Source organism: Cuculus canorus, chromosome 1, assembly GCF_017976375.1.
Source record: "Cuculus canorus isolate bCucCan1 chromosome 1, bCucCan1.pri, whole genome shotgun sequence".
In the NCBI taxonomy this organism is placed as follows: domain Eukaryota; kingdom Metazoa; phylum Chordata; class Aves; order Cuculiformes; family Cuculidae; genus Cuculus; species Cuculus canorus.
The window spans coordinates 144,156,608-144,182,330 of record NC_071401.1 but is presented as its reverse complement, the minus strand read 5'-3'; the positions used below and the strand labels follow the sequence as shown (position 1 = coordinate 144,182,330).

The 25,723-nt window shown below is 40.7% G+C and overlaps 1 protein-coding gene across 2 annotated transcripts in view; it reads left to right on the top strand.

Moving 5' to 3' along the window:
• TMTC1 (transmembrane O-mannosyltransferase targeting cadherins 1) overlaps window positions 1-25,723 on the top strand; it is a 146,447-nt gene that overhangs the window by 4,671 nt on the left and 116,053 nt on the right. For both annotated transcript variants that reach the window (XM_054069015.1, XM_054069008.1), the window contains exons 2-5: window positions 7,804-7,981; window positions 9,655-9,728; window positions 10,891-11,067; window positions 13,040-13,246. In XM_054069015.1, the coding sequence (XP_053924990.1) occupies window positions 7,804-7,981; window positions 9,655-9,728; window positions 10,891-11,067; window positions 13,040-13,246 (636 nt within the window). The remainder of the gene's footprint in view (window positions 1-7,803; window positions 7,982-9,654; window positions 9,729-10,890; window positions 11,068-13,039; window positions 13,247-25,723) is intronic.

Sequence of the window (25,723 nt, the reverse complement as noted above, 5' to 3'; positions counted from 1 at the left end):
CCCATTCCAGCTGCTGCTGTTGGGTGGCTCTGGTGGCCCATGAGGAGAGGAGGTGGAGTCGACAGGCCATCATAGGAAATGCATCTCTCTAAATACACAATTTGTGCACAGAATCATCCTGCTAGCACTCTGGCTGGCAAAAATGGGGGGAAAAAATTAAAAAATCTAGATTGTTCTCGGCTGCCGATTGCTGAACGAATGACCCACCAGCTCTGCCGACCAAGGCTGCTAGCCAGTGATGGCTTGGGTACAGCTATACCTAGCAAGTAGATGGGACCCTTCACCAGTGATTTAATGTTCGGTATGGGCACTGAAAGCCTGATGTAAGACTACCAGTGGCTTTGGATCAAAGCCTGAAGTGACTGTGAGCTTGGGTTAGATGTAAATACATAGCCAAAGAGAGAATTAATTCAATAGTTCACTGCCAACCTTCTGATCTATCTAGTCGCTTACAGCTGATCCTTCTGTTTTTTCAGCTGCATCGGTGGCATCAGTTTCAAGGGCAGGGAGCTTAAGAAAACCAAAACAACCTGGGGAAGAAAAAAAGACCTTAGATTTTATTTGTTCTTGATTTAATGCTGTATTACAGTTTGACAACACAGGGTAATACAGTGGAGCTATAATGTGTCAGGTTAAATACACAGTGCAAAAGTATTTTCTTCACTCTGTACATCTATATTGGGGCAATATCACAATGTTGAAGATTGTGTCAGTATTTCTCCTGTACCGCTTAGTCTAATATTTCTACCCTAGCTACAGCAATCACTCTCCATACTGATCCTGTGATACCTGCCATAGAATTGATGTAGCGCTGGTGCAGCCACACTGGGCGAGGCAGAGCTCGTGAAGAGAGGCAGTTGCTTTTATTAGACCAGTTGTCTTATAATTGGAATATACGGACGCCTGTAAGCTTTTCTCCTGACACAGAGGAGCGTGCCTTGCTGCTATTTCAGGTCTGGGAGAGGATGTGTGCCTCAAAGTGTGTTGCTTTTTTTTTTCACAATTCCCCTTGCACAGAAGTCCTTCCCCTCCCCACCTTGAATGTAATTTTGCCAGCAGGTGTCTGATTGTAGGTTTGGGCTGTGTTTATCTAGGGGGATCAGCGGAGTTGCTTTCACTCCCTGGAAGGAGGTCAGGACTCCTGGGGAATGTGGGAGGGAAGCTCCCTGTCCAGGGAGGGAGGATGCAGACCTGTCTGGAGGTCCTGGTGGTGCTTTGCTTGCAACCAAGCCCAGAGGTGAGGTTATGCCTAGGAGAAGAGATGTGTGCAAAACCCTTGGGACTTCTGCCTAGTTGCAACGTTTTCTCCGTTCTTAATACTCAATAAGATTAGTCTGCCTTTTATTTTAAAATTAAAAGCCTTTTATTTTGAGGGGGAGAGTTCACTAAAAGGTCCAAGCAGATTCTCCTGAAAGACATGGTTGATGTGAATCCAGTCACGCCTACGTTTGCTGCTTCCTTCAGTGATGTTTTGTCTCTATTTAACACCTAGCAATTCCTAGGGATTTTCTCTCATCTAGCATCCAATTCCTCTTGCACTAATGTCACCTTTAATTTTCTTTTGTCGTCTTTTACCTAGAAGGCTGAGCTTTGGACCAACCTTCTTCCCCACAGGAGCATCCCTGTCAATACTCTTTAGAGTTCATGAAAATAAAGTGCTCTGGCTGCTGCTGGTTTGCTAAAGGCATCTTTCTGCATTTACTTGCTCTGTTTCTGACTGCTTTCCTGGGCTTTCTCATTTGTTGTCTCTCAGATTTAAAAGGAAAGAAAGAGCGAGCTGTTCTCTTTTCACTTGCTGTACTTGTTTTTTTTTGGTTTGCTTCTGTACAAATAGAAACGGTCTGCAGCTTGAGTTGGAAGATAACAAAACTTACTTTGAATTTGGTGGAAAACCTCTCTTACCCGGCTTGAAATATTCTCTTCATTAGGCCTAATGACTTAAGACTCAATCTCTATTAGTGTAGTTTTCTCTTCTTGATGAACAACTGTCCTAGCTTGGTTCTTGATCATATCCAGTCATTTGACCCTTTGCACTCAAAGAAGGACTGCTTGATGGCTGCTGAAGAGTTTCATGAGTTGTTTGTTTTCCTTCAGTGCATTCCTTTTGCTGAGACAATACTCCAGAATGATTTTGAAGTCAAATTTTTATTCAAAATCTGGGTAAAATGACACTTGCTTTGTCAGTTTGTATGATGCTATTCACTGTTTGGTTTTTGGTTTTTTTTTGCTTTGCATGGGCGTTTGTGGAGACAAGTCTAAAGCTACGTGAATGATGCTTTTGTATTAACACAGGAATGATCATCAAACCACAGTTTCTAGGGTTTCACTAGAAATTTCTGCCCTGGCATATTTCCACTTCCAAGGTACTGCTGCTTCCCAGTCTAATGGTGGTTTCTGTTTCCTTTTCCTAACCGTACTGAAAAGCAATAACATATTTGAATGCTAACACTTAACTAGTGCTCTTGTAATTGATAACTGTTGTGCTGTTAGGGAATTGCTATAGCTCAGAAACTGATACAGCCTCTGTCTTCTCACCCATCCTTGTTACAGCAAATCAAGTAACAAACCATTTAAGCCTTATTGTCCATTTAATTCTGAGGCATTGTACTGTACTATAAAAAGATTATCAACACAAAGTGCTGCTGCACTACGATGAAAACTCTGCTCTGCTTGTTCTGGCCCTGGCACAAACACTGCTGCAAAGGGGACTTATTTTCTTTTTACTGCTACAGGTTTTTCATTAATCTTTGAGCTGTTTCCACATAAAGCTTTAACCATTATTGCCACTGATGCAGCTGCACTATTTTTGGAGTGCAAGTGCTCATTTTCCTGGCATGAAGTAGATGCATCTGTGGAGTTCATAAGGAGATTCCATCGTGTACTGAAATAGGGCATTAGTTTGCATAAAGTTTGTCATTTATATCGCACAATTTCAAAAAGAAGGGAAGATCACAGGAAACTTAGTCCATCCTTGTATGTTAGATTAATGTATATCAATCTGCATGTGAGCCTTCCTCTATAAAAACTGTGGGGGTTTTATGGGGTGTGGGATGCTCTGCGATTTTCCATTAAGTGTTACTCGCTATAACAAATTATAAAACCATTATTATCCTGTGCATTTCTATTTCATAACATGTTGTAGGTTTTGTTAGTCTTTTGAAAATAATAAAACAGATTAAACTAAACAAGAGCTGCCCAGGGATAATAACGAAGTCTATAAAAAGAGAAACTCTCCAATTATAGTTTACAGTATTATTAAATCATAAGAGGTATTAAAAAAGGTTGAATGAGTTTTCCTGTGTACAAGTGGATAAAAAGCATTATATCAGAGCCTGGGGGTGCTAGTGTTTATGTACCGTAACTGGATATGTATGGGTTTTGTCTGTGAGCCTGTACTCTTGCAGCATAGACCCCTCTGGTTCTGCATCTGCAAGAATGAAGTCCTCTGAATGCCACTTGATTTCCAGGCCCTCTGCATGGGGAGTTGCTAACCCGAGGAGATGTGTCCCTGCCTGACAACTTATCTAGAGGAGTAGTGAGTGCCCATGGCTTGAGGACAACATTGTGCACAGTCCTTGCTCTACAAATGCCGTTCTTCAAACTGTGCAGCTGTGCTGGGAAGAGGAAGGGCAAGCAGTTAACTGGGGGTGCCGATAGATGTTACTTATTCTTTTAAGAGCAAGAGTGATTTACTTTCTTCTGGAGAGCTCTTTTACAGGCTCTATTCTGACGACCTTCAATAGCTGGTGTCTGTGAAAGTCTGTTTCTGTGAGCGGAGCTATGTAATTCCTTTTCCTAGAGTGCACAGTGAAGGAATAGAAAACCTACTGTAAGTGGCAAGGCAAATTATACTACTGTTCCTTGAAAACATCCATTACCCTCAACAAAATCAAGGGATTCCTGTGCTAGGGCTTATACCTCTTATTTTGGTATACCTCCTGCTTGGGCATGTAGTTTTGGCAGTGCTCTGTCTTGAGTGTGACATACTGACCCACACATGCTGCAATACTCAGACACAAAACCAGTGTTGGGACAAGAGTCTTTGCTTGAATACATGTTTTGGTGCAGCTGTGCTTGCCCTGGTGGGTCACATGACCGATGCTGAGATTTCTGTAATGAGTTTTTATTTTGGTGGCAGTTGGGGAGATGCTGAATAGCTCTGTGAGAAGATATTTGTCAATCTCCACTAGTACTGAGAGGCTGTGCCTTGGTGTACCTGTTCTTCCCCTCTTTTTCACGTGGGTCTTTTGAGGACCTTTGCATTTGAACTGCCATTAACCACTTCTCAGGAGGCTTTCCCCAAGGAAAGACTGCCTCGTCTGAGATAGCGTGGTCTCCTCTTTCAAGTGTCTCCATTCCTAAAAGTGTGGTTATTTGCTTAATTCTGCCCCAAATTTTAGAATACTGTTTGCCAACACAACTGTTTGCTTCTGGTTTGACAAGCAGTCAGTTCAAAAAGCCTAGACAGCCCGAAGCATCTGCTCTCCCAGCTATGTGCTCTACCAAGGCTATAACATGTATTTTAGAAGTTGTGCTTTAGCTCAGGCAGATGTTATGATTTTCATGCAGAAGTGTCTAAGGTCTTCCAGCCCACATGATGCTGCAAATGAGAGATGATTGTTATATTGGTGTCTTTTGGACTCACAGCTTAAAAAGTGAGAGATTTTCCCAATTTGTCAGCCAGTTTAGATATGGAAACATAAGGACAAACCTCCACTCCTACACCAGAGTACAGTTATTGCCTCAGAACTTCCTTTTATGAACATCGTGTTGGAGAAAAAACTCTTCTTACTTAATTTTGAGTTTCCTATCTCTGATTTACTTTTTTTGTTGGTTGAGCTGTATACTGTGTATAATTACTACATGACTCTGTGATAATCTTGCTGTCAGTAAACAAAGACAAGACTGAATCTCTGCATGGATATTGAAGTTTAAGAAGGGAAAAGTTATTTTTGTTGATTTATCCATCCCTTCCCTCTCCCTTGCCCAGAATTTGCTCTGTAGTTGCTCCACAGTGGGGGAAATTTGGCTTTCCGTAGTAGCCTGCCTTATTGCCCCCATGGGTGGATGAGTGTGCTGGGGAGCTTTGCAAAGTTCTTGTGATTTGGATTAGAGCTGTTTGGAACCCCAGATTTGCTCACCCATTTGATGTACAATCAACTCCTACCACTGCTAACATTTCAAAATTATTCTGCTGGAATTGTTTCAAGGCAAAAGAATGTTTCCTTCATTGCCATGTGGCCTAATTTCTTATGACAAAGAGCTTTAGTAGCAAAACACACTGGTGTGAATATAGCACCTGCACACATCCACATTTAGCATTCATGGACCACCAAAGATGGTATTTAAAACATATGCTAAGGAATGCTTGCAGTCAAGAGTTTGCTGTTTAATGGAAGGCTTACCTGAATACTATGGTGCTGTTATGTTTGTGTTTTGTTCTGCCTTTTCTTTTCATTATTTTTTTCTTTAAAGAATGCATGGGAGAATAGCCAAGCTGTGACGCTAATACTTTTACGTAACTGTTTTCAATAACTTATATCAGATAATTCACAGTTTACAAGCCTTTTTGGCTTGATGCTTGCCTCAGGAGGGGGTGTGATGTGCATGCCCTGCCTTTGGGATAGGTGACCTGATGGGGGTGGGAAGATCCATCCCCTACAAGGTTCTGTCTCCTCCTAGTAGATTGGTTTTGCAGGATGGGAAGCCTTCAGTCATGATCCATGGGGACTACAGAAAGATTTCTTAAAAAATGTTGTTGGCTGTTGTGGATTTTAGTAATTGGTCCTCACATCTTGTCCAAATAAATGAATAAGTGAGAATCTCTTACGTTTTGGTGCATGAGGTCTTATCGTCTGATAGCCTGAGCACTTGTCCTCACCTGCCGGCATCTGCTTTCTCCAGAAATGAGCTTGCCAGAGCACAGTTTGGTGTTTGAGGGAGAGTGATGGTGACTACTGTGCTCCTTCTGGCTGATTTACACCCGCAAATGAGTCATTTGTATGAAGACTGGGTTCTGTAGGTGGTCCCTGCCATTACACACATCTGCAGGTGCCTCAGAGCAGGAACTTTGGCTCCTGTGGGGCAGAGTGGCCCTGTGCTGCCCCTTGTTTCCCTCAGCATGTTGAAAATGATATTTAGGCTTCGGGGTCCCCTCTGCTGCAGCGTATTTACAGTTGAAACTCTGGCTGGGTGTCTGTTACTGCCATTTGCTGTGGTTTGTCATTCTGTGGTGCTAGAAATGGGAGAAAGTGATGTATGCTGCTGCCCTGAAGTGGCTTGCAGGAGAAATGGGGACAAAAAGAAGCCCCAACTCTTCACGTGTTCTTGAATCACACAGACTGATGTCTTGTCAAAATGCGGTTACATCAACTGAGACTTCAAAGGGAAAGGCCAAGTCATACTAAAATCTCACTTTTACCAAACTCTGGGGGTTTCAGCTATTGCCTCTACAAACACCCCAGTAGGAACAGAGTAGGAATGCACAAGTAAGACTCCTGGCCTGGTAAAAAAATGGCCTGGAAAGTGCAGCCCAAGGCAGATAGCACCCTTGTTGCGTGTGAGGAAGGAATACAGGGAATATTTATAAAAAGTGTAAGTTGCCTGGCCCTCACTGGCACACCACGCCTCCTCTGCCTTACAAAAAACCTAAGGTGTTGGTATAATAGCAACTGTTGCATCATGCATGTCATGGGAGACCTGGAGTCTGTTAGTAGCAACAGGAAGGATTATTAACCCTCTAGCATGTTTACAGGTACGTGCAAAATATTTAGATCGAGTCTTCTTTTCATTGGGCATCTTGTAGGTTTGTTTTTTTTTTAAAAAAAATGTCCTTTAACATTACTGTTTCCAAATTCCCTGTTCGTATGTGGAGTCTTCCCTAGACAGAGGCACCATATGTATGTGTATGCATATATATTTACCCAAATGCACAAATGTGGTTAATTCTAAAGAGAATTATCTTCAGCTGCATGTAAAGCAAAGCCTGTCAGCAGCTGTTAAGCAATCTGACTGTAAAAAACAGTGACCAGAAAAATGTGTTAATACACGTTGTCAAACAAATGTCGTAACAGCTTATTATGGTGGTTTGGTTTTTTTATGGTTGACACAAATAATGAACCCTAATTGTCTTATTGAGCCTTGGGTGATGTTAGTTAACTTATCTTTAACATCAGTGCCCTTATAAAACTAATGTTAACTATTAGACTGGCTCCTTAGTGCAGTCCTGATGTCAGTAAGGCGTTTAAATAAATGCTTAACCTTCAGTGTGTGAAAGTAATTTGAAAGTTAAATAGGAATAAATGCACCAGTAACACCAAGCAGATGCTTTAACCCCTTAGCAAAGAGTCCTTGTCTTTGCTATTCCCAAGCAAAAGTATTTATTCCATAGCAGAAAATAACTACCCATGTTGTGAGCTGCCACATGGCTAAGACAACCACAAAAGGTGCCAACAGGGAAACAGGATGAGTGCTGTGCTTCTGTTATTAGTTGGCATTATTTGCTGCTAAGGAAGCACAGACATCATCTCACTACAATAAACTTCACTGGGAAGGCACAAGCCTCTCTCATCTTGGTGTCAAGAAGGTTGCCAAATTCAACTGCATATTTTAAAAACTGGAGAAGTGGTTTCTCTTTAATCAGATAAACCAGAAGTTCAAAGCAATTTTCACTAATTAGTTTAATAGCATTTACATTAGAGAACTGCAAATCAGGCAATAAACATAATTTAGAGTATTTGAAAGATGTCCCGCTATTACAAGACCTCTCCAGTCTAGTAATAGTTCCGTTTTGTTTCCCTACAGGTTAAACATATTGCTGGCTGGTATGAACCCCTTCTATTTCCACGCAGTGAATGTAATTTTACACTGTCTAGTGACTCTCGTGCTGATGTACACTTGTGACAAAGCTGTGTTCAAGGACTGTCGACTTGCTTTTGTCACGGCGCTGTTCTTTGCTGTGCATCCCATTCACACCGAGGCTGTAAGTATGTGACAGAAAAAAACCCCAGCAGTGACATAGAAACTGAAAATAAATGCATGCCTCATTTTTTATTTTTTTTAAAGAAACCTCTAAAACATATCAAATATGGTACATGTGATTTTTGCTGTGGAGAAACAAAGGTGAGAATATACTATATTAAAATAATTTGCAAGAGTCATTAAGAAAAAGGTGTATTCGTACTTGCTGTCTTTCTACCTTGGCACTAAATTCTAATTGATGGTCCTAAGCAGCAATGTTGGGAATTAGTGGACAGTCATTCAGCTGATGAAAAATGTAGAGTCTTCTGAAACCAAAGACCTCGTGAGGTTGTGCTCTCCTGCTGAGACATTGTTACATGCCTTCAGTCATCTCCAACAGTCATCAATTTAAGGGAGAAAAATTGAAGGGAGCGTTAGTCTGTATTCTGCATGAGCACCCTCAGATAGACATGATGTGACCCGTGGATTAATATGTATTGATTTCAGTTAAAAGCTGAAAGTATGATCTTCAGAAAAAAATGGTTAGCTTAATAAGTGTCATAGTAAGTTTACAGAGCAACAGCTCGTATTGGACATTTTTCTATTTGTTATAAGGAAACATTTAAACATGTAGTCGTGCTAAAACTGCTAGCATGGGGAGGTAGTTCAGTAGTTAAAATGAGTTTCGCCGTCTTTGAGAAGGAAATGCAATGTCTAGCTCTCCATAATTAAAAAAGAGAAATGCACTCGTTAGCTGAGATACCACTGACATCCTTTGTAAATGAGTGAGGGAAACGGCTGCCACGGCTGAGAACTTTTGAGGAGAGATTACCTTAATAACAAAAAGCCACGAGCTTTACAGTTACTCTCTGTGCTGTCTCATGTGAACTAATCAGCTAGGCTTCTTTTGATAATACAGCTTTATATTATAAGGGAGGTTTTAGAAGAGGCACTCTTTGAATTTATTTTTGTCTGGGTCAGAACTTAAAAAGGTTAAAATAAATGCTAGAGCACTGAATATAGCTTAATTATGTAATCTCGAAAGAGGCAAAATTTCAAAGAGCCTTTTATTTGCTTTATGGGCAATTTTTAGATCTTTATGAAATGGAATATTGAAATAGTTTGTAAAAAGAGCATTTATACGTTCTCTTTCAGTATTCCCTTTCATTATACAGAGATTTCGTTAATTATTATGTAGAAAAAACTCTCATAAACTCAGATTATTCAGAAAGAGAATAAATTACATACCACTCTCACTTTGGGTGATAAAGTTTATTCAGATATTAATTATTAATTCACTCCTATATAATAAGTCTTCTCCAAAGAGTTGCTCTTTCATTAGTCCTTCTTTAACAAATCTCAGTTCTGGGAGTTGGATGTGTTTCTTATTTGAGCCTAATTACACAGAATTAAAACAGATCCTGTGCTACTTCATTACTATTTTAATAGGAAGGCAAAGAATTACTTAACTGTTAGCTTACTCATTTGTTTTGCCAAGCGAGAAATTCAGGAGACAAAATGGAGCATATCTGACACTAACCAAGTAGCATTTCAGTGTATTGAGGGAGGATAATAGTGAAAGATAAAAAGCTTAAAATAGTAGCAGTTCACATGGATCGCTGAAACAGTCACTCAATGTGCATGACTTTTTATATATGTGTTTTTACACCTGTGTCTCTCTTCCTTTCCTTTTAGGTAACAGGTATAGTAGGCAGAGCAGATGTCCTAGCCTGTCTACTCTTTCTGTTGGCTTTTCTCTCCTATAATAGGTATGGATTCTTGCTATTGATTGTGATAATATGATGAGATGCTCTAGTGTGAGGAGGAGGCGAAGGGAAAACCTGTTAGTTTTTGGTTGTTATTGGTAGAGGTACTTTCCCCAGCACTGCTGTGTGTAAGTGCCCTGGCCCTGGTGCCAGATAAGTGGTGCTTATAAGAACAAATAAACATATAAAAAAGAAAAATCAACATTTAAGATCCCATGTTCTGTCGGCATTACAGCTGATCATACACCAGAGGAGGACTTGTAAAGCTAAACATTATAAAGAAAATTTTTTGATGGAAGGCAAATTGTATTTACAGTGAAGAATGGACAGATATACGTGCCTTCAAAATACACACTGTGACTGTGGGACTCCAAAATACCCAGTCTGGGAGAGTTAAGGATCGTGTCTAGACTGTTAGTCATCCTTTTCAGATGAAAACTTGGCACCATTCACTCGTCTGTGTCCTAAAACTAACTAAACAAGTGTAGATAAGAAATAGCTTTATTTGTATTGAGTTTCTGCTCCTTTTGCATGGTTATTTCATTTAGGAATATCACTATGTCATCATGTCCACGTGGAAAAACTGCTTATGTCTCTCTTGGGATCTTTGCTATAAATCTGCAATGCTGTTTTTATCAGAAGATTTTGAAGATGTAAAACTGGTAGTGAATCTGCAGGAATCCAATTTCTTGATTTTTGGTTCTTTCTTACCTTTTCCCTCTGATATGGGCCAGCTTCCTGGTTTATTAATGATTAGGACACATCTTTGACCTGGGGGAATGTGGTTGAGATGGAGAAATTTCTGCTTGCATGGTACATTTTGTCACATAAGGAAAAATAAACATGTGTGGTCTAGATGACAGCAAGCAGGTGTTTTTCTGCCCTTTCTGTCTTTGTACTTACTCTGCCTTCCTCTGACTATTTCAGATCCGCTTGTCTTTTTTTTCCCCTCTGCTCAAATTCTTGATGCACCTCTCAATATTTTTGTTTTCCTTTCTTGCCCTGTGCCTAAACCTTTCCTCATTTATCAGTTAACACTGTAGATTTTTCATATCACCTGTTATCAGGATCTTAAGAAATTGAGGAGAAGTGTCTCAATATTTGAATGCAGTAAAGATGAAAATACAAGAGAATTTAAAATATTTATGTCAAATTTGTTTTTCAGGAGTGTGGATCAGCTTTATGTTGGGGAACATTTCCCTCCCACTGCCTCCCCATTCTTTTTGCTGCTTAGTTTATTCCTTGGGACGTGTGCAATGCTGGTGAAAGAAACTGGAATCACTGTGTTTGGTGTGTGCTTGGTTTATGACTTCTTTTCCCTCTCCTGCAATGGACTTAAACTGTAAGTAACTTGGAATGCCTGCTGTGCTTTTCAAGTGTTGCCACCTGTGTGTACAAAATATATATTATTTTATATGGCACTGCGGGAGATGGACTTGCCCTGATGAATTAGATGGTGCACATTTGACAATTTTGGAAGGCACTGAGGTTATATTCTGTGGTTGTTTTTTTTTTTTGTTACTCTATTGCTGCCTGATAACTTCTGCTGGGTAAATAAACGAGTTGTGAAAAACTGATCTCTAAAATGCTCATTTCACTCTGGCAAGACAAATGTTTATTTTTTCTGTGGGAGTTCTGACTGAAGCATCTTAAAATTTCCCTGGCTTAACTCCTTCCACCTGCAGGACCTGCTTGATTATTCAGTCACAGTGGCATGGTTGTAGAAATGCTATATGACGTTTAGTAGTAAAATCAGGTTTGATGCTTTCTGTTCTTACAGAATGGAAAAAGAGGGAAAATATCCAGCCAGTTCTGAAATTCTCGAAATAATTAACAGCTCTCTGCTGTCCTTGGAGAAAAATAAAATACTTTGAATTCTGTATCCCTCACCTACTTAGTGTCACAAATAACTATACTATTTTGTGTATCTGTTAAAAGCCAGAAATCTCTTGTTTGATAGAAGCTTTTATTTATCCATTTTTCTCTCAAACCATGCCTGGTGCAGATCTACTGATATGTGAGTGAACATAACACCTTACTGCTACTCAGAATGGGAGGTCTCGCTCCTGCAGTTGCTTCTCATGTTCTGACTGGTGCTGCCTCACAGGCTCTGGAGTCTGTCACACTTATGCATGGGATAGTGTATCTGGGTTACGAAAAAGGGCACTGAATTAGTATTTCTGTGGTAGTGAATTAAACCTGCTCCCAGAAGGGTTTGGGGAGTGCAGCGCTGACACAATGTGAATGCAGAGAGGAGGTGAGGGACTCCCCTTTTTCAGGAGCATCTTGGCTTCCTTCCTGTTTCAGCCCTTCCTCTAGATGCTAATTGGGGATGGACCACATTTAAGGCCATGCCTGCCCTCCCTCTGGTCCCTTTCACAACAATCTCAATAGGCGAGCAGGTACAATGGATTGGCAGAGGATTTTTCCTGGTTCGACTGGATGAGTAATTCATAGTGGTGTAACTGGTGGGCAAGTAGCCAGGGAGGAGTATACCGAGGACCTACAGCCAAGCATGTCTGCTAGTGCCTGGATTTACAGTCTGCCAGGCACGTTCCAGGAGCTGCCTGGCTAAAGGTAATACAAATGTTAATTAATCGGGGGGAAATCTGTGCCCTCCTCCTCCCCCTTCCCTTCATCTTACCCTTCCGGTAGGTCCATGTTCCAGTGGCCTCTTCAGGTTATTTCTTTGCTTCAGTGGCACCCAGTTGCCCAGATGTGGCAGTTGTTTAGCTTGCAGGAATGAAGCTGTGTGGGTCCAGATATGTATTTTAATATTTGCTCTGGTTGCATGTATTGTGCACTTTCTGTCTGTCTGTGGTGCTTGGGATTTTATGACAGTATTTGACTTTGTTAGGGTGCAGCAGAAAACAAGCAGCCTTCTACATGCTGCTGAAATTCATCTCCTTCTGCTACTTCCCGTGACCTGTACAGATTTATTTGCTGTTTAAATGAGGCAGAATACCAATTATGTTCTGCAGCAAAAAATTAAGAATGGCACCATGTTATTCCTCAGTGTTTCCCATCTCACCAGAGGTCCAGAGAACAGCTTGATAGAGGAGTGCTCACCTTATGTTGCTGTTGGATCTTTTCCCTCTAGATCTAGTTAAGAACCAATAAATTGTGTTCTCCCAGCATGCAAAGACTTTGTATTTTGGATTAAATAAAATGTCACCTATTGTAGTTAAATACCATGTTGTGCTGTTCTCATAATATTCAACCTTTTGATAAGTAAATGTGAAAAATAAAATTTCTTAAATCCTTTTGTTTCTCCTTTCCCTTATTTTTTCCCTTTTCTGTGCATATGTAATCAGGAGAAATGGAGGGATCCACCAGAGAACTGCCCGGCAGCCTGCCGCTTCTCCCTCTGCCTTGCTGCAGGTCCCTCCATCTGGCCGGGAGAACGGGAAACATCGCTTTGCTCACCGAGGCACCTGGAGCTCCTGCCACCCGGCATCATCTGAAGAGCAGCGGAGTGGTGGCCTTTCTGTGCCCAGCAAAGCCATGTGGGCCATTCGGAGGTACTGCTGGCTACCTACCACTCCATTATGGTTACATCTAAAGTTTAGAACTTGGTGGGGAGGAGTCACCTGAGCACAACATTGGTGCAGCTGTTATTCTTGACTTTTGCTCTCTCTGTATGTCTTCCAATGCTTTTGTTCTTTGACAGTTGTATTTGTTTCCATTTTCCCTGATGGATACTATCAATATAAAAAAATTACTCCCGTTTTGCTCCATCTTCTTGTTCCTTGTTTCCCTTTACCCCTATTTCCTTTTTTCTTTTGTTTTTACTCCTTGTTTCCCCCCCCCTCCTTTGCTTTGTACTTTCTCCAGATACCCTCCCTCTGCCCCGACTTTTGGGAACATCCCTTTCTTACACCAATGGGAAAGCCTCTGGTTTTCCGGCCTCTTCAGGAGAAGTTGCGTTGGAGAGACTGTGCACATGGGATGGCTTCGGAGGGAACTCATCCGCTCTGCCAACAGGCATTTGCTTTTCAGCAGCTGCTTCTTCAAGTGTTGTAAAGGATTTCTGCACATGGCAAATCAAACTGTACATGTACATAGCTGCTTTCTTCTTAAAAAGGGGCTCTAAATGCGTAAGGCACTCAACTTCTCTTTTCAAGTGATTGACTGTGTGCAACACACTTGCAGGAACCTCTTGTGTCATAGTTTGTTGTGAGATGCCCAAAGTAGAGCTGGTTTGGTGCCAGTGGCTGAGAGGGAGGCCTGCTGCCACACATTTGTGTGAGTTGTGCTCGAGAGCCTTGCGAGAAGGCCTTGGGATGGTTTAACGGATTGCTGCTTTGAAAGAAACTTCTCTCTAGAACACTGTTGGCAACCTTCTTTGCTAGTTTTCCCCTTGCTCTGAATCCTTGTTTCCTCTGAAGGCAGGATAAAGCCAGATTACTTCTTGTTTCATGGAATGACAGCCTCATAGAGCCTGGGCTATTTGACCAGTGCCTGCTTGTCTGATGTCAATGTTTGCTAGTCACTGTGAAAAATAAATGTGCTGCTACAGCATTTGTAATTTCAAGAGATGTTCTCGATTCTCAGCCACGTGGAGCATGCCTGCAGTAGTATGGAACAGCAAGATTAAAGGTATTTGCAGCTTGCTGACTCTCAAATGATGTCCACATCATGTGGACCACTACCTGATCGTGTGACTGTAGTCTTCTCCTTGCTTCCATTTGCTGACTCCTCTCATAGGACAGATTAAAATAGTTGAAATACATTCTGTACACAGTCTTTCTTTAATGCTATTGGTATATTGTATGGAATGAAGCGGGAAGCACTTGAGGCAATTGCTCTATTAAAATACAATCCATCTTTAAAAAAAAAAGTAAATTGTTGTTATAGATGAAAAAAAGCTAGCAGGGAAAAAAATGAAATTGCTGTCAAATTTACAAAATTAATTGCACAATTTCTTCTCTGTAGTTAGTGTTTCTGAAGGGCAGATTGGGCACAGGGAAATAGCTTCAAGTACGTCATCCAGGGCACCAGGTTGCTTGTTGTAAGGTCTCCTTTAGAATAAAATAGTTGTGTACTGCTTAATCTGTACTTTTAAGTGCTTGTAATATAATCAACTAGGTTTCTATTTAATTACAATTTATTATGTATCTTGCTACTAGAGCTAACTGAAAAATGGAGGAAATAGTGGAGTAAAGGGAATCTGTCTAATTAGCAGTAACTGGAGCTAGTTATGTAATTTCTTGGCGCAGAGAAATTTCTGTTCTTTGTTGTCACTTGCTTTTTTCTTCAACTATCCAGTGAATGTGTGGGTTGCATTCCTGGGCGCTTTCAGGTGTAAGGAATGAGTTAGTTTGGATTAAATTTTAAGTTTTATCACTGCGATATATTGCAGTTTTGGGGGATGCTGGCATATACTGCTGGAACTGAGTAGTACATAAACTAGGATCTCTTATGAGTTTGATCCATATCCCTGAGGTTTAAGACCTGAAAGAGGCTTGTGACTATATGTGTCCTCCCATATGAGGAGGGCAGACAGGTACTTTTATGTTAGGCTTGTAGTTCTATTTAGGGTACAGCCAGAGCTTCAGTGCTTTCAGTATAATGGTGCAGTATACATACATATATGTGTCCTACTAAAACGCGTTATCACTGTCAACACCTCATTGCTCACCACAGTGGTACTCTGTTAAGTGCGTGAGTATGTTTAACAAGGATGATATATGTAAAACAACAAGTTGTCACAGTCCTTTGTGCAAGTTGTGTCTGCCGTTATTGTCCCTCATTTCCTTTTTGATTTGTTGAAGCTACTGAAAACACAGATCTATTTTTTTTTTACTTTTTTTTTTTTTTTAAATTCCAAGACTATGTATAGTTGTAGTCATAGAATGTCATATGTGCCTTAAGCTTGGCATCATTAAATGCTGCCCGGCCCACGGGCACCCTCATCACCTGATTTTTGAGCTTGGTAAATGAGTTTTTGTGAAAAACAAGACTCCTCAATAGCTTGCGTACTTTGGAAACTGAAATCTGTGTTTCCCTGTGGTGACCTAGAAACTGATTTTATGGTGATTGAGCTGGTAAGACTCTTCCCTTAGAATGGGCAAGAGACTGGTGTTTAGTGCTGCCATTTCCCATATGCATGAAGTGTTGCATTGTTTTTTTGTGTTTGGGTTTGTTTTTTATCTTTTTTCCAAGTGGCAGAATGAAAGAAGAAGCAGGTTTACTTGGAACCGTGGCCAACAGCATCACTTTCAATATCTGTGTACGTGCAGAAGAGAGTGAGGGAGCTCACTACTCACTAGTGCTGTGGGATACAGGCACAAACCTTTGTTGATCTAAAATTCAGTGAAATCATTAAGGCTACAGCAGGGATAAATGTGATCTGATGACTAAAATGGCAACAATGTTATTTCCTTTTGTAGTAGCAGGGGAAGCAAAATGGAAATGCACTGCAGAATGTGGTGCATTCCAGGGGTGGCTGTGCTGGCCCTAAGGTACATTAGGAGGAGAAGTATGTTGAGGTCATAACGTATCTTCCCTGAGTCGCTGTGCAGCATGCGTGGTCCATGTTTGAGCTGAAACAGATGCTGTTCTTCAACATGAAGGAAGAGTGGAGGGGAAAGAAGGGGGGAAAAAAAGCATTGGCACACATAATGTGCAACTGTGCAGCAAATGATTCATGTTGATTTGCCTTTTCCTAACTGGTTGCTTCTATTTCCAATCTTATGTAGCAATGATGATTTTTTTTTAAATAATTTGATGACATAGCATATTTCTGCTTTAACATTAAATTCATGTTCAAAAAGCAGAAGTCTCAACTGCATTTCTAATGCTTCCCTTTGCCACGCAGTGTCATGCTACTTCCTAGTTTCTTAACTGATATAGGCAGAATGGCATGACTGGTTTCCCAGATTTGGGATTTCACATGTGCAAACTCTTCCTTTTCTTGAATTTGTTAAAGGGAATTTATATAGAATGGTGTGGCTCAGAGTATGAAACTGCCTGAGTTATAGAAGTGTGAGGAAGACATTTTCTGTTAGATTTGGTACAACTTTCTTAAATTTTAGTAAGTTGTTCTTAGTTGCACTCTCATACCCTGAAAGTCAGTAGTGGTTGTGTTCAAACACAAAGCACAGCACTGAAAAGCACTGCATGCCTCTGAGAAAACACTAAGGTAGCTATTATTAATGTATTGTTTTGGTCAAGGACAAACGTACAACAAAAGAAAGACTTGGATACCGTTGCTGACCTAAAAAGTCCTTGCCATGCAACAGCAAAACAGGGAGGAAGGCATATGCAAACACCACAACAATAGTAAGTGGAGAAATTTCAGGACAGTGGCCTGTTTTGGGTTTCAGCCTATGGTGAAAAAGATCTGGCAGTCTAGCAGTCGAGATGATTTTCTCCTCTAGGAAAGCAAAATGAGTAACCCAGACCACTAAGTAATGGAGCTAGCCTAGCCTTTTTCCTTCCTTTTGCTCTCACTGGTGATCTCTGGAGGGCTGTGAGGCTTTGAAAATAAAGGAGCAAGCTCCTTATCTGCAGTGCTCTGAGCAAAGGTTAGTGTTGGACTGCCTTTGTGTGAAAGGAGAGAGAAAGGAAGTGTTGAATTGTCTCTGACCATAGACTGATTTTTGGGGCGGGCAACTGATGATTAAAATTGAACTGAGAATAGGACAATGCAATTTCACCCCAAAAGACAAGTAGGACCCTGAGTCCCTAAGGCCTAGGAGGGCACAGTGTATACTGAAATGTGACAGATGAGGTGAGTGTCATTGTTATCCTTGTAACCGTGAGATGCTTCCGCTATGGTGTTGCAAGTTTTTTTTGCTTGTAGTAGGTTTGCTAAGGCTCTGCCTTTCTTGCTATTCAGTAGGCTTAAATTACAAATGAAGTTTGGCCTCCTTTGGGGAGGTGTATTGCAGAGGTGGATTTGACCTGTGGTTCACTCTGATCTGAACTCAGTTCTTCAGATCAGTTTTCTATTGTGAGTCTCAGCAATAGTTCTAGCTACTGCTGTGTCGATGTCTTGTCTTTTTTAGGAAATGTTTGCTAACAGTAGTACATGAATCTTCTTCTCCCTTGCCTGCAGACAGTGATGATACTTATTGTCATGCTCAGATAGTACCTGAAGCCACCGGAACACTGTTAGTCTAGAAACATGCGAGAAGTCGGTGCCCCTATGCTTAAAGCCTTGGATTCAGCCAAGGATTTACGCACTCTGGAATGTGACTGTCTTCTGGAGAACATTCATGTAATCTTGGGAAAATGATTACATCTCTCTTCCCATAGCGTGTGCTGGAAGATGAGGCACAGTAATGCAGAATGCTTTTCCACCTCCACTTGTGTGTTGTGGTAGTTGTTTTAACTCTCCCCCCAAAAAAGCCAAGGACTGTTTCTCTTGTGCGTGTTTGTGGCATTGTGTCTTTATCTTTCAAACCTGCAAGTGGTGTTGCAATACAAGTAACTAAATTCATTGCTTCCTAACGAAAGTTTGTTTAAAACCAGCATCGCTTTGGTATGGTGATGACTAATGTTGCGTGCACACAAGAAAAGACATGTTTAGACATCATTAGGCTGCAAAATTATGCACTCACCAGGTAAGAAAGGCTTGATTTAACTTTTGCCCTTTGTGCATTTATATTATAACAGTCTTTAATTACACTGTCACATACCATATTTTCTACATGATCACTGCTGTATTCATTGCCTAGATAGGCTGGCACTCACTTAATGAGCAACTATGCAATATTTTGTTTCTTCCTTGTCCAGAGCATGGCCGCTACCCTATTTACTTCATGTTATTCAAGTCCTGCTCTGAGACAAATTAACAACTTCTCAATAATTTCTCTGTGTACAAACTACCAAGTGCTGGTATTTCCTCATGGTTTGTTGCTTCAGTCTGTAATCTTTTAAAGTACTTTGGCAAGGTTTCTGGATGTGTAATTTCCTTGCTTTTCAAAACAAGTGAAGTGGATAGTCAGAAATTTTGCAATGGGGAGCCATGTGGGTGTGAACAGTTGGATTGAAGCCTTTGGATCCACCTCATTGACATCTGCTGCTTGAGCAAGCAGACTAGCTGGTTGCAGCAGTTGATTGTGCACTGTAGGAGTCAGTATTAAGAGATGGGTGACTTTTCCCCTTAGATACTTGCTGACAGAGGAGGCACAATGTACTGGTGTTCCCTTACAGACTGGAGAGGAATAATTTCTGGCATGAGCAGCTTCTTCCAACAGCCCTTTTCTTCCTCTCTTTGCAGTTTGTAGCCCTGTCTCATCTACTCCAGCCTGCCTTCATCTGTTCCCTTGCTTGCTTCTCCTTAACCATTTAATTGCTTCCAATCTTTGCTCCTCAGGCTTTGCCTTTTGGATCTTGTTGCTTTCCTCAAAAGCTACTGTCATAAATTTCCTCTCCCAGGATCCCTCCTACACTCCTAGCCCTGAGTGTTTGCTCAGACAATTTAAGGGCCTCCACAAGTGCTTGTACTGTGTATCACATCCTTCATGTGCTCCCCACTCCTCCTGTCTTTCAGGATCAGGCTCCTGTAGTGGGAGCTTTGCCCAGCTAGAGGACAAGGTCCATCTAGCGTTTTCTAGCTATCAGCACTCACTGTCTCTTTGCTTATCTCGTCCTCTCCTCTGCATGGGTTTCTGCTCCATGGGCTGCAATGCCCCGTTTCTTTTTGACCTCTTTTACCCAGCAGCTCTGGGGGTTAGGGTCTTCTCTGCCCTGTACCTAACTCAGGAGTTTTCCCTGTGTTTGCTGCCTGTGTTTGAGAAGGAGGAGGGAATGTGGAGAACCAGGCTAAAGCCAGGGGCATACTCTGCTCTGGTGCTCAGTGTGGTGCAGAGCCACAGTTGATAGCACTCAGCTTATTTGTGTACGGGAAAGCAGACACTTATACAGATGGCTTGTTTGAATAGAAGGGGATTGGTTTAAAATTTGACTTCCTTTGTTAGATCACATTAGCTGCTATTCTGGATAGTGGGTTTTGTCTTGCAGTGCAGAAAAATACCTCTCTCCCTCTTTCTAAATCCTTCTGAGAATGAAGTGGAAAGTAAATAATATCCCTTGGACTATTACTAATGTGACTGTATCAAAAGGATTTGTTTATTTCAGTAAGCAGTGAATAAACTTAAGTAGTTCATCTTCATGTACATTAAATGTCAGAAAAATGGGGCAAGACTGAGCCTGATTTTACTTCATTGATGATGACTTAACATTTTAACTGGTTTTTTGTTTTAGGCAAAACTTTTTAGTCATTTAAAGATCCTTTAGAAGACTAAAATTTAGTCCATGAAAATCCATTTTTGTGAAATTGTAAGTGGAAAATGTGCCTGGAACAAAAGAAACACACTGCACAAAACAGAATCAGGAGGAAAAGTTAATGGCTGGTTTTGTCTTTTTTCCCTGTCTTCTGAAAGATGCTTATTGCTTATTTATTCATGTGCAGAGGAGAGAGCGTTTTTTTTCCCTCTCATTAATGGAAGTTGCGTTTAAGCCCTGCAGTTGCAGTCACTTCATTGTACATTGGCCTCTTCTGTTCCCTGTGTTGCTAATTGGAAATCCCCATTTGGTAGGTGCCGTCTATGTCCCCCAGAGCTGACTCACAGGAGACTCTGTTCGTTCCCTTTATTTCACAGAACTGCCTTTCTATTCACAGTTCGTGGCAGTCTCATTAAACCAGCATTTGAAATAGCAGTGTGCCCATGTTCATTGGTTTTCTCTGAAAGCCCTGTAAGCCAGTGTCAAGGAATTAACAGCGGCTGAGAAACAGAAAAACCTTAATGGCTTGCCAGGTCATTTTCCTTGCAGTAAATCTGGGTTAGTTTGACACACAATGGTGTTTCAGTCACCCAGGAAATAAGAAAACAAACGTACAAGACCTGAAGATAGATGATACCCAGATTATTGCAGGTATTTCCCCAGAGCTCATCTAATGGAACAGTTTCTCTTACATCTTTGACTTCCAGGCACATTTTTAGACATCTAGTGGAAACTTTTAGGCGGTTCTCAGGAGTGAAGGATTCAGCTTTAACTACCTATCTCATTAATGACTGATGCTTTCTGATCTGGTCCATGTCTCCTCTGCGAACTTGGTAATACAGCATATATTAAGTGAAGGAAAGCAGACTTTCAGGACTAAGTTACATAGCTTTAGTTTTTCACAGGCTGATATAAGCAATCTGTTGCTCCAAACCATGAAGGCACAGATCTCATCAACTACGACTTTAGGAGGATGGTTTCAATTGTGATGAGTGTTACTTCAATTTCTTTAATGTGAAGTAGGTGTTGAGATTTAATATCTGGTTTTAGAGGACAAAATCTGTTAGCTTGTCTAATGCTTCTCCCATCTTCCCTGTATGATTTCCAAAATTAATAGATCCTTCCCTGACAAAAAACTTAATCTTCAACTTAATCTAAAGAGGAAGAGTAGTAAATCCACTTTCACATTTCTAATTTGGTTATCCCAATACTCTTTTCCAACTACTGCATTGGAAACCTTAATCCTCTACTTGGCTTGGAAATTCTGAATCGCACAGTTCTCTCCAGACTGCAGATCTTTGAAATGCAGATTTTTTTGTTGCTATTCTTTTAAGCAATTTCCAGAATGTGAATGTCCAGGAAGCTACAGTGCAGAAAGGACTTATGTAAATGCATTCCACATTCCCAAACATCTGTCCTGAAATTAGGATACTGGCTGAAGTAAACCTTGAAAGACAAGTTTTGCACTTAGGCTGTTGGAATGCTGCTGTCACGTTTTGCTTTCTGGGTTTGACAGGTCTCACAGCGTCTGGCCATGCTCTGGTTTGCCTTAAGAATTCTCATTACCTGCCACAAATAATCATGGAGTGGCTTAAATGAAAATCTTCCACTGAAAGATGTTGTAGTTGTTGTAATTTTATTTTTTTAACCACATTTCCTAAAGTTAGGTTTGATGTCCTAATAATCATTCTTTTGCTGTGTGGATAATGCAGTTACTCCTTCTGTTTAAAGCTTTGGTTGGCAGGGTGTTTGCCATAGGTCCTCTGTTCAGGCTAGGGGCTGAAAATCTGCTCAAATCTCCTTTTTTGACCTATCAGTTCACCCCCTCCCTGCCCCTTTCTTTTTTTTTTTTTTTTTGGCAGATGAGCTCTAGAGTAAGGAAAATTTCAAGCATAAAAGTTGTACTTTGAAACAAACTAAGGTTGCACTTTGGTTGTACTAGTACAAAAATGATGGAATAAAATACAGTTCCTTTTAATCTGTGAAACATGCCAATGAACCTGCTGGGTGTTCATTTCAGAGGAGAAAGATTAAAAGGAAAAACTGCCTCTTCTCTGTTTTCCATGGAGACAAGGACTTTATTCAATGTTCAAAATAAAATTCAGGGAAAGAATAATTATCAGTTAGGAGTGGAGGGGAGAGAGAACGTTACCTTTCTTTCTCTCTCATAAAATGCAGTTTTATGTGGTCATACAACACTGTTTTACCTGCATTGCTCTTGCAAGACCATGCTAGGAATTTCTGCAGCGACAAAGCTGCTGTAAAATGTTGGCCTTGGGTTCTTCTGCAGTATTTTAACGTTGCTTGATTTAATTGCAGTTACTGTAATCTCTGCCTAATCTCGTGATTGCAGCTTGTATCACTGCCGCGCCTGTGTGCTGTCTGTAAATGTTTGGAGCAGAGTTGTTTCTTTTGTATTTTGGTGCTAAGCTCAATTCATTTGTTGTTGTTTGTGTTCTGCCTCTTCTCACCCATTCTTTCCAGTGTTAATTATGTCACGCATTTATTTCAGAAGATGAATTGCTAATGTTTTTGGTACAAGCATCAGGAATTTTCATCTTTAGAAAGCTATCATGTGGTCTGTGATCTAAATGGCTGCTAATGCCAGGTTTTCCAATCTATCTGTTACAGATCAGCATTCTTTTGCTGATCTTGGCTGACATACTGTGGATTCACTCTCATGACCTTGATGATGATCCTGAATGGTATCTCTATCATGGAATTACTCAGGATGGAAAACTAAATTTCTTCATTCATTCATTCCCTGTATAAACTTTTAGAAATGATGGATGACTTTCCATTCAGAAAGCATTTGTTCATGCATTTGGTCAGTGCTGTGCATAAATAAGAAATATCACACAAAAATTCCTATATTCTTCAGGAAAAAAATAAGTTTCCTTTTATTTTATGTTAGGATTTGTTTATTGAACTCATATAAATATATTCAACATTATAGAAGAACAGTGTGAAAAAAACATATCAAACTGGCAGTCCATCTATCTCCAGTATTTGTTTTCTGACTGTGGTGATTACTAGATGCTTACAGAGAAAAAAAGAACGGGAAGAGGGCCAGTACAGGGTTATCTTTCTTCACCGTGCATAGTGAACCTGTGCCAGTCAGTGATTTAGAGTCTGGATCTGGATGTTTTATCTGGAGCACTGCGTTTAAGACTCTCCATGGACCTGTCCTCTGTGGAGTTGTCCAATTCTGGTTTTAGAACCCTTCTTTCTTCTGACTTTGAGGACTTCTTGTTGCAATGAGTTGTCTGATTGAATTACACACTGTGGGAAGAAATCTTTCCCATTGCTGAAAAACAATGATTTGGTTGGAATCTATTTGACTTTGTGGGATAAGAAGTAGAAAGTACTTTTTCTGGTTTGCTTCCCCAAGCCCTTTGTAATTTAGTAGAATTGTTATATGTAATCCCTTTCCAGGGTGGAAAGCCTTGTTCTGTTGAATTGCTCCTCATGCAAAAGCCATTCCATGTGTCTGATGGGTCTTATTATTCTTTCCTGTACTACTTTGATCTCTATTAGATCTTTTGAAATTTGGGCAGAGGAAGCGAAGATCTTGGAAAAACGTGCTGTATTCCAGATGCAGGGATGCTTTGGATTTTTATTCGGTGTATTATTGCTTGTTGTTTCTGTTCTGTTTCTTTCTAAACGTGCTGGATGCTTATGTTATTCACAAGCTGTTTTTTCAGTGCTGATTTATGGTACCACCTTTTTTTCTTTATTGTTTATTCTTTTGTTCTGACTGCAGTCTGTGTAGGCAATTGAGATTTACAGTAAAAACCTGAATGGAAAATCTGAGTATCTTTTATTGCTATATGTTGAATTCTGTGCACTGACTTTGGCTGAAGAACATCCTGTGACTGCCTGGCTTGTTCCCTGTTACAGGGGAAAGGCTGGAGCAAGACACTGTACTAAGCTAAGATGGGCCAGAGGCAACACCGTCAAATTCTGTAGCTGTTTTGTGTGGCCCTCAGTTACCTTAGATATGGGTTTACAATATATCCTGTCTTTCTTAACTGTACTTGGGGATAAGTAATAACTCAAAGTAATCTGTCTTGGGCAAAACTTGTGAACTTCCTCAATCACCCCTTCATAAAACTGAGTCCTTCTTGTTACTTTTGCTTTACTTCAGCAGTTCTCTCTCTCTTTGCAGTGTAGTTACAGTGCAAAGGGGCTGCAGCCAGTGTCTTAGCTGCTCAGTGTTCATACTCCCATCAGTCAGGGAGAAGCGTTACCTTTCTAAACCAAAGGGAAGTAATTCCTGGTATTTGCCTGGATTCACAAAAAGTCTGACTTAAAGCAGAGACTCCGTCCAGGATTTCCCAAATCTTAAGCAGACCCACCTCAGCAAAAGTCTTCCTATTTTTGCCAGTAAATTGACAATTTCTTTCTTAAAATTTGCCAAAAAGATAGAACCCCTTATCCCCCTCTCCTCTCCTGCAAGCTGGAAGCTTCAGGATTTGTTGGGTTTTAAGTATCTAGACAGCGCAAGCCATGATAGCTGCTGTCCCAGGGCTTTCATGTCGCTATTTGTTGCGTTATTTACTTTGATCTGATTTGGCCTCTTGACTCCACCAAAAGCGCCTTTCAGTGTGAATTAATTAAGAGAACTGCATTCTACATTCAGTTGCCTTTAAAAAAAGAAATGCTCCCAAATGGCATTAGGGAAGGAGAGAGATGCCTTTCTTTCTGTACAAGCCATGCTGTTGTAGACCAAACGCTTTCTCTGCCCAGAGTTACACTTTGCGATTCTGCCGTTTTGATGGATTGAAGGGGTTTTCTCTTGGGAGTTTGGAAATGTCAGACCAAATGAGAGCCCCCAGTGGCATCCCAGCCCAAATAAGCAGCTTTCTAATAACGAAGATGACTTTTTAATATTGCAGCATCTTGTCTCTGCAGAGCACTCAGTTAATTATGAGGTGTGAATAGGGAATATGTTTCACAGCGCCTTGGCAATTTTGTGAGTTCACTGATCCGTAAACAAGATTATTCACTAATAGTCCTTCATCTCTGCCATTATTACACAAGGATGTTCAACTTTAAATTAAATTAAAATTATCATCTTTAAAGTTTGAGCCACAGCTAATCTTTTGAGAATGTTTCCGCGATTAACTATTTTAAAATTGCTTAGTTATTTGGGGAGGAGAGAATCTTTTGTCATTCTTGCTGTGCCAGTTTTATGAAGACAACACTAGCAACTCGCCACTGGGAAATGTGAATTAGTCTTGTTTTTCTTTCTTTTCAAAGTCCCTGACACTGTCAGACAGCTGATGTTTTAGGGGGAAGTGGTTTCATCAAGGTACATGAAGGTTTTTTTTACAGTGCTTTCAGCTGCTGCCAACCCAGGAGCAAGGGATAAATTTGGTACCTGAATGCCAGCTGTCCAGCCCAGCTCTGTCCCAGCCCTCAGACAGTTTGTACAGGAAGGAAATGACATGGGCTGTTGGCGCAAAACTGCTATGTGGTTTGCGATCTCTCAGGGTTGTGCAGAGCTACAACTCCTTGAAGACTTCTTTGCCATTACTTGGAGTGTCACTGTAGATCTTTAAGGTCAAGAGGGACCATTTATGATCATCTAATCTGAGCTGGAGCGTGGTGCAAGAGACAGAGCTTTGTCTAAGAATTACTGCATGAAGCCTGCATTTCTCTTTGAGCTGTGTCGAACATCTGTCAGCAGCCCTGACTTTAAAGACGTGGTGTGATGAAGTATTTGAAATATCCTTAGGTGGATGGTTCCAGCAGTATGC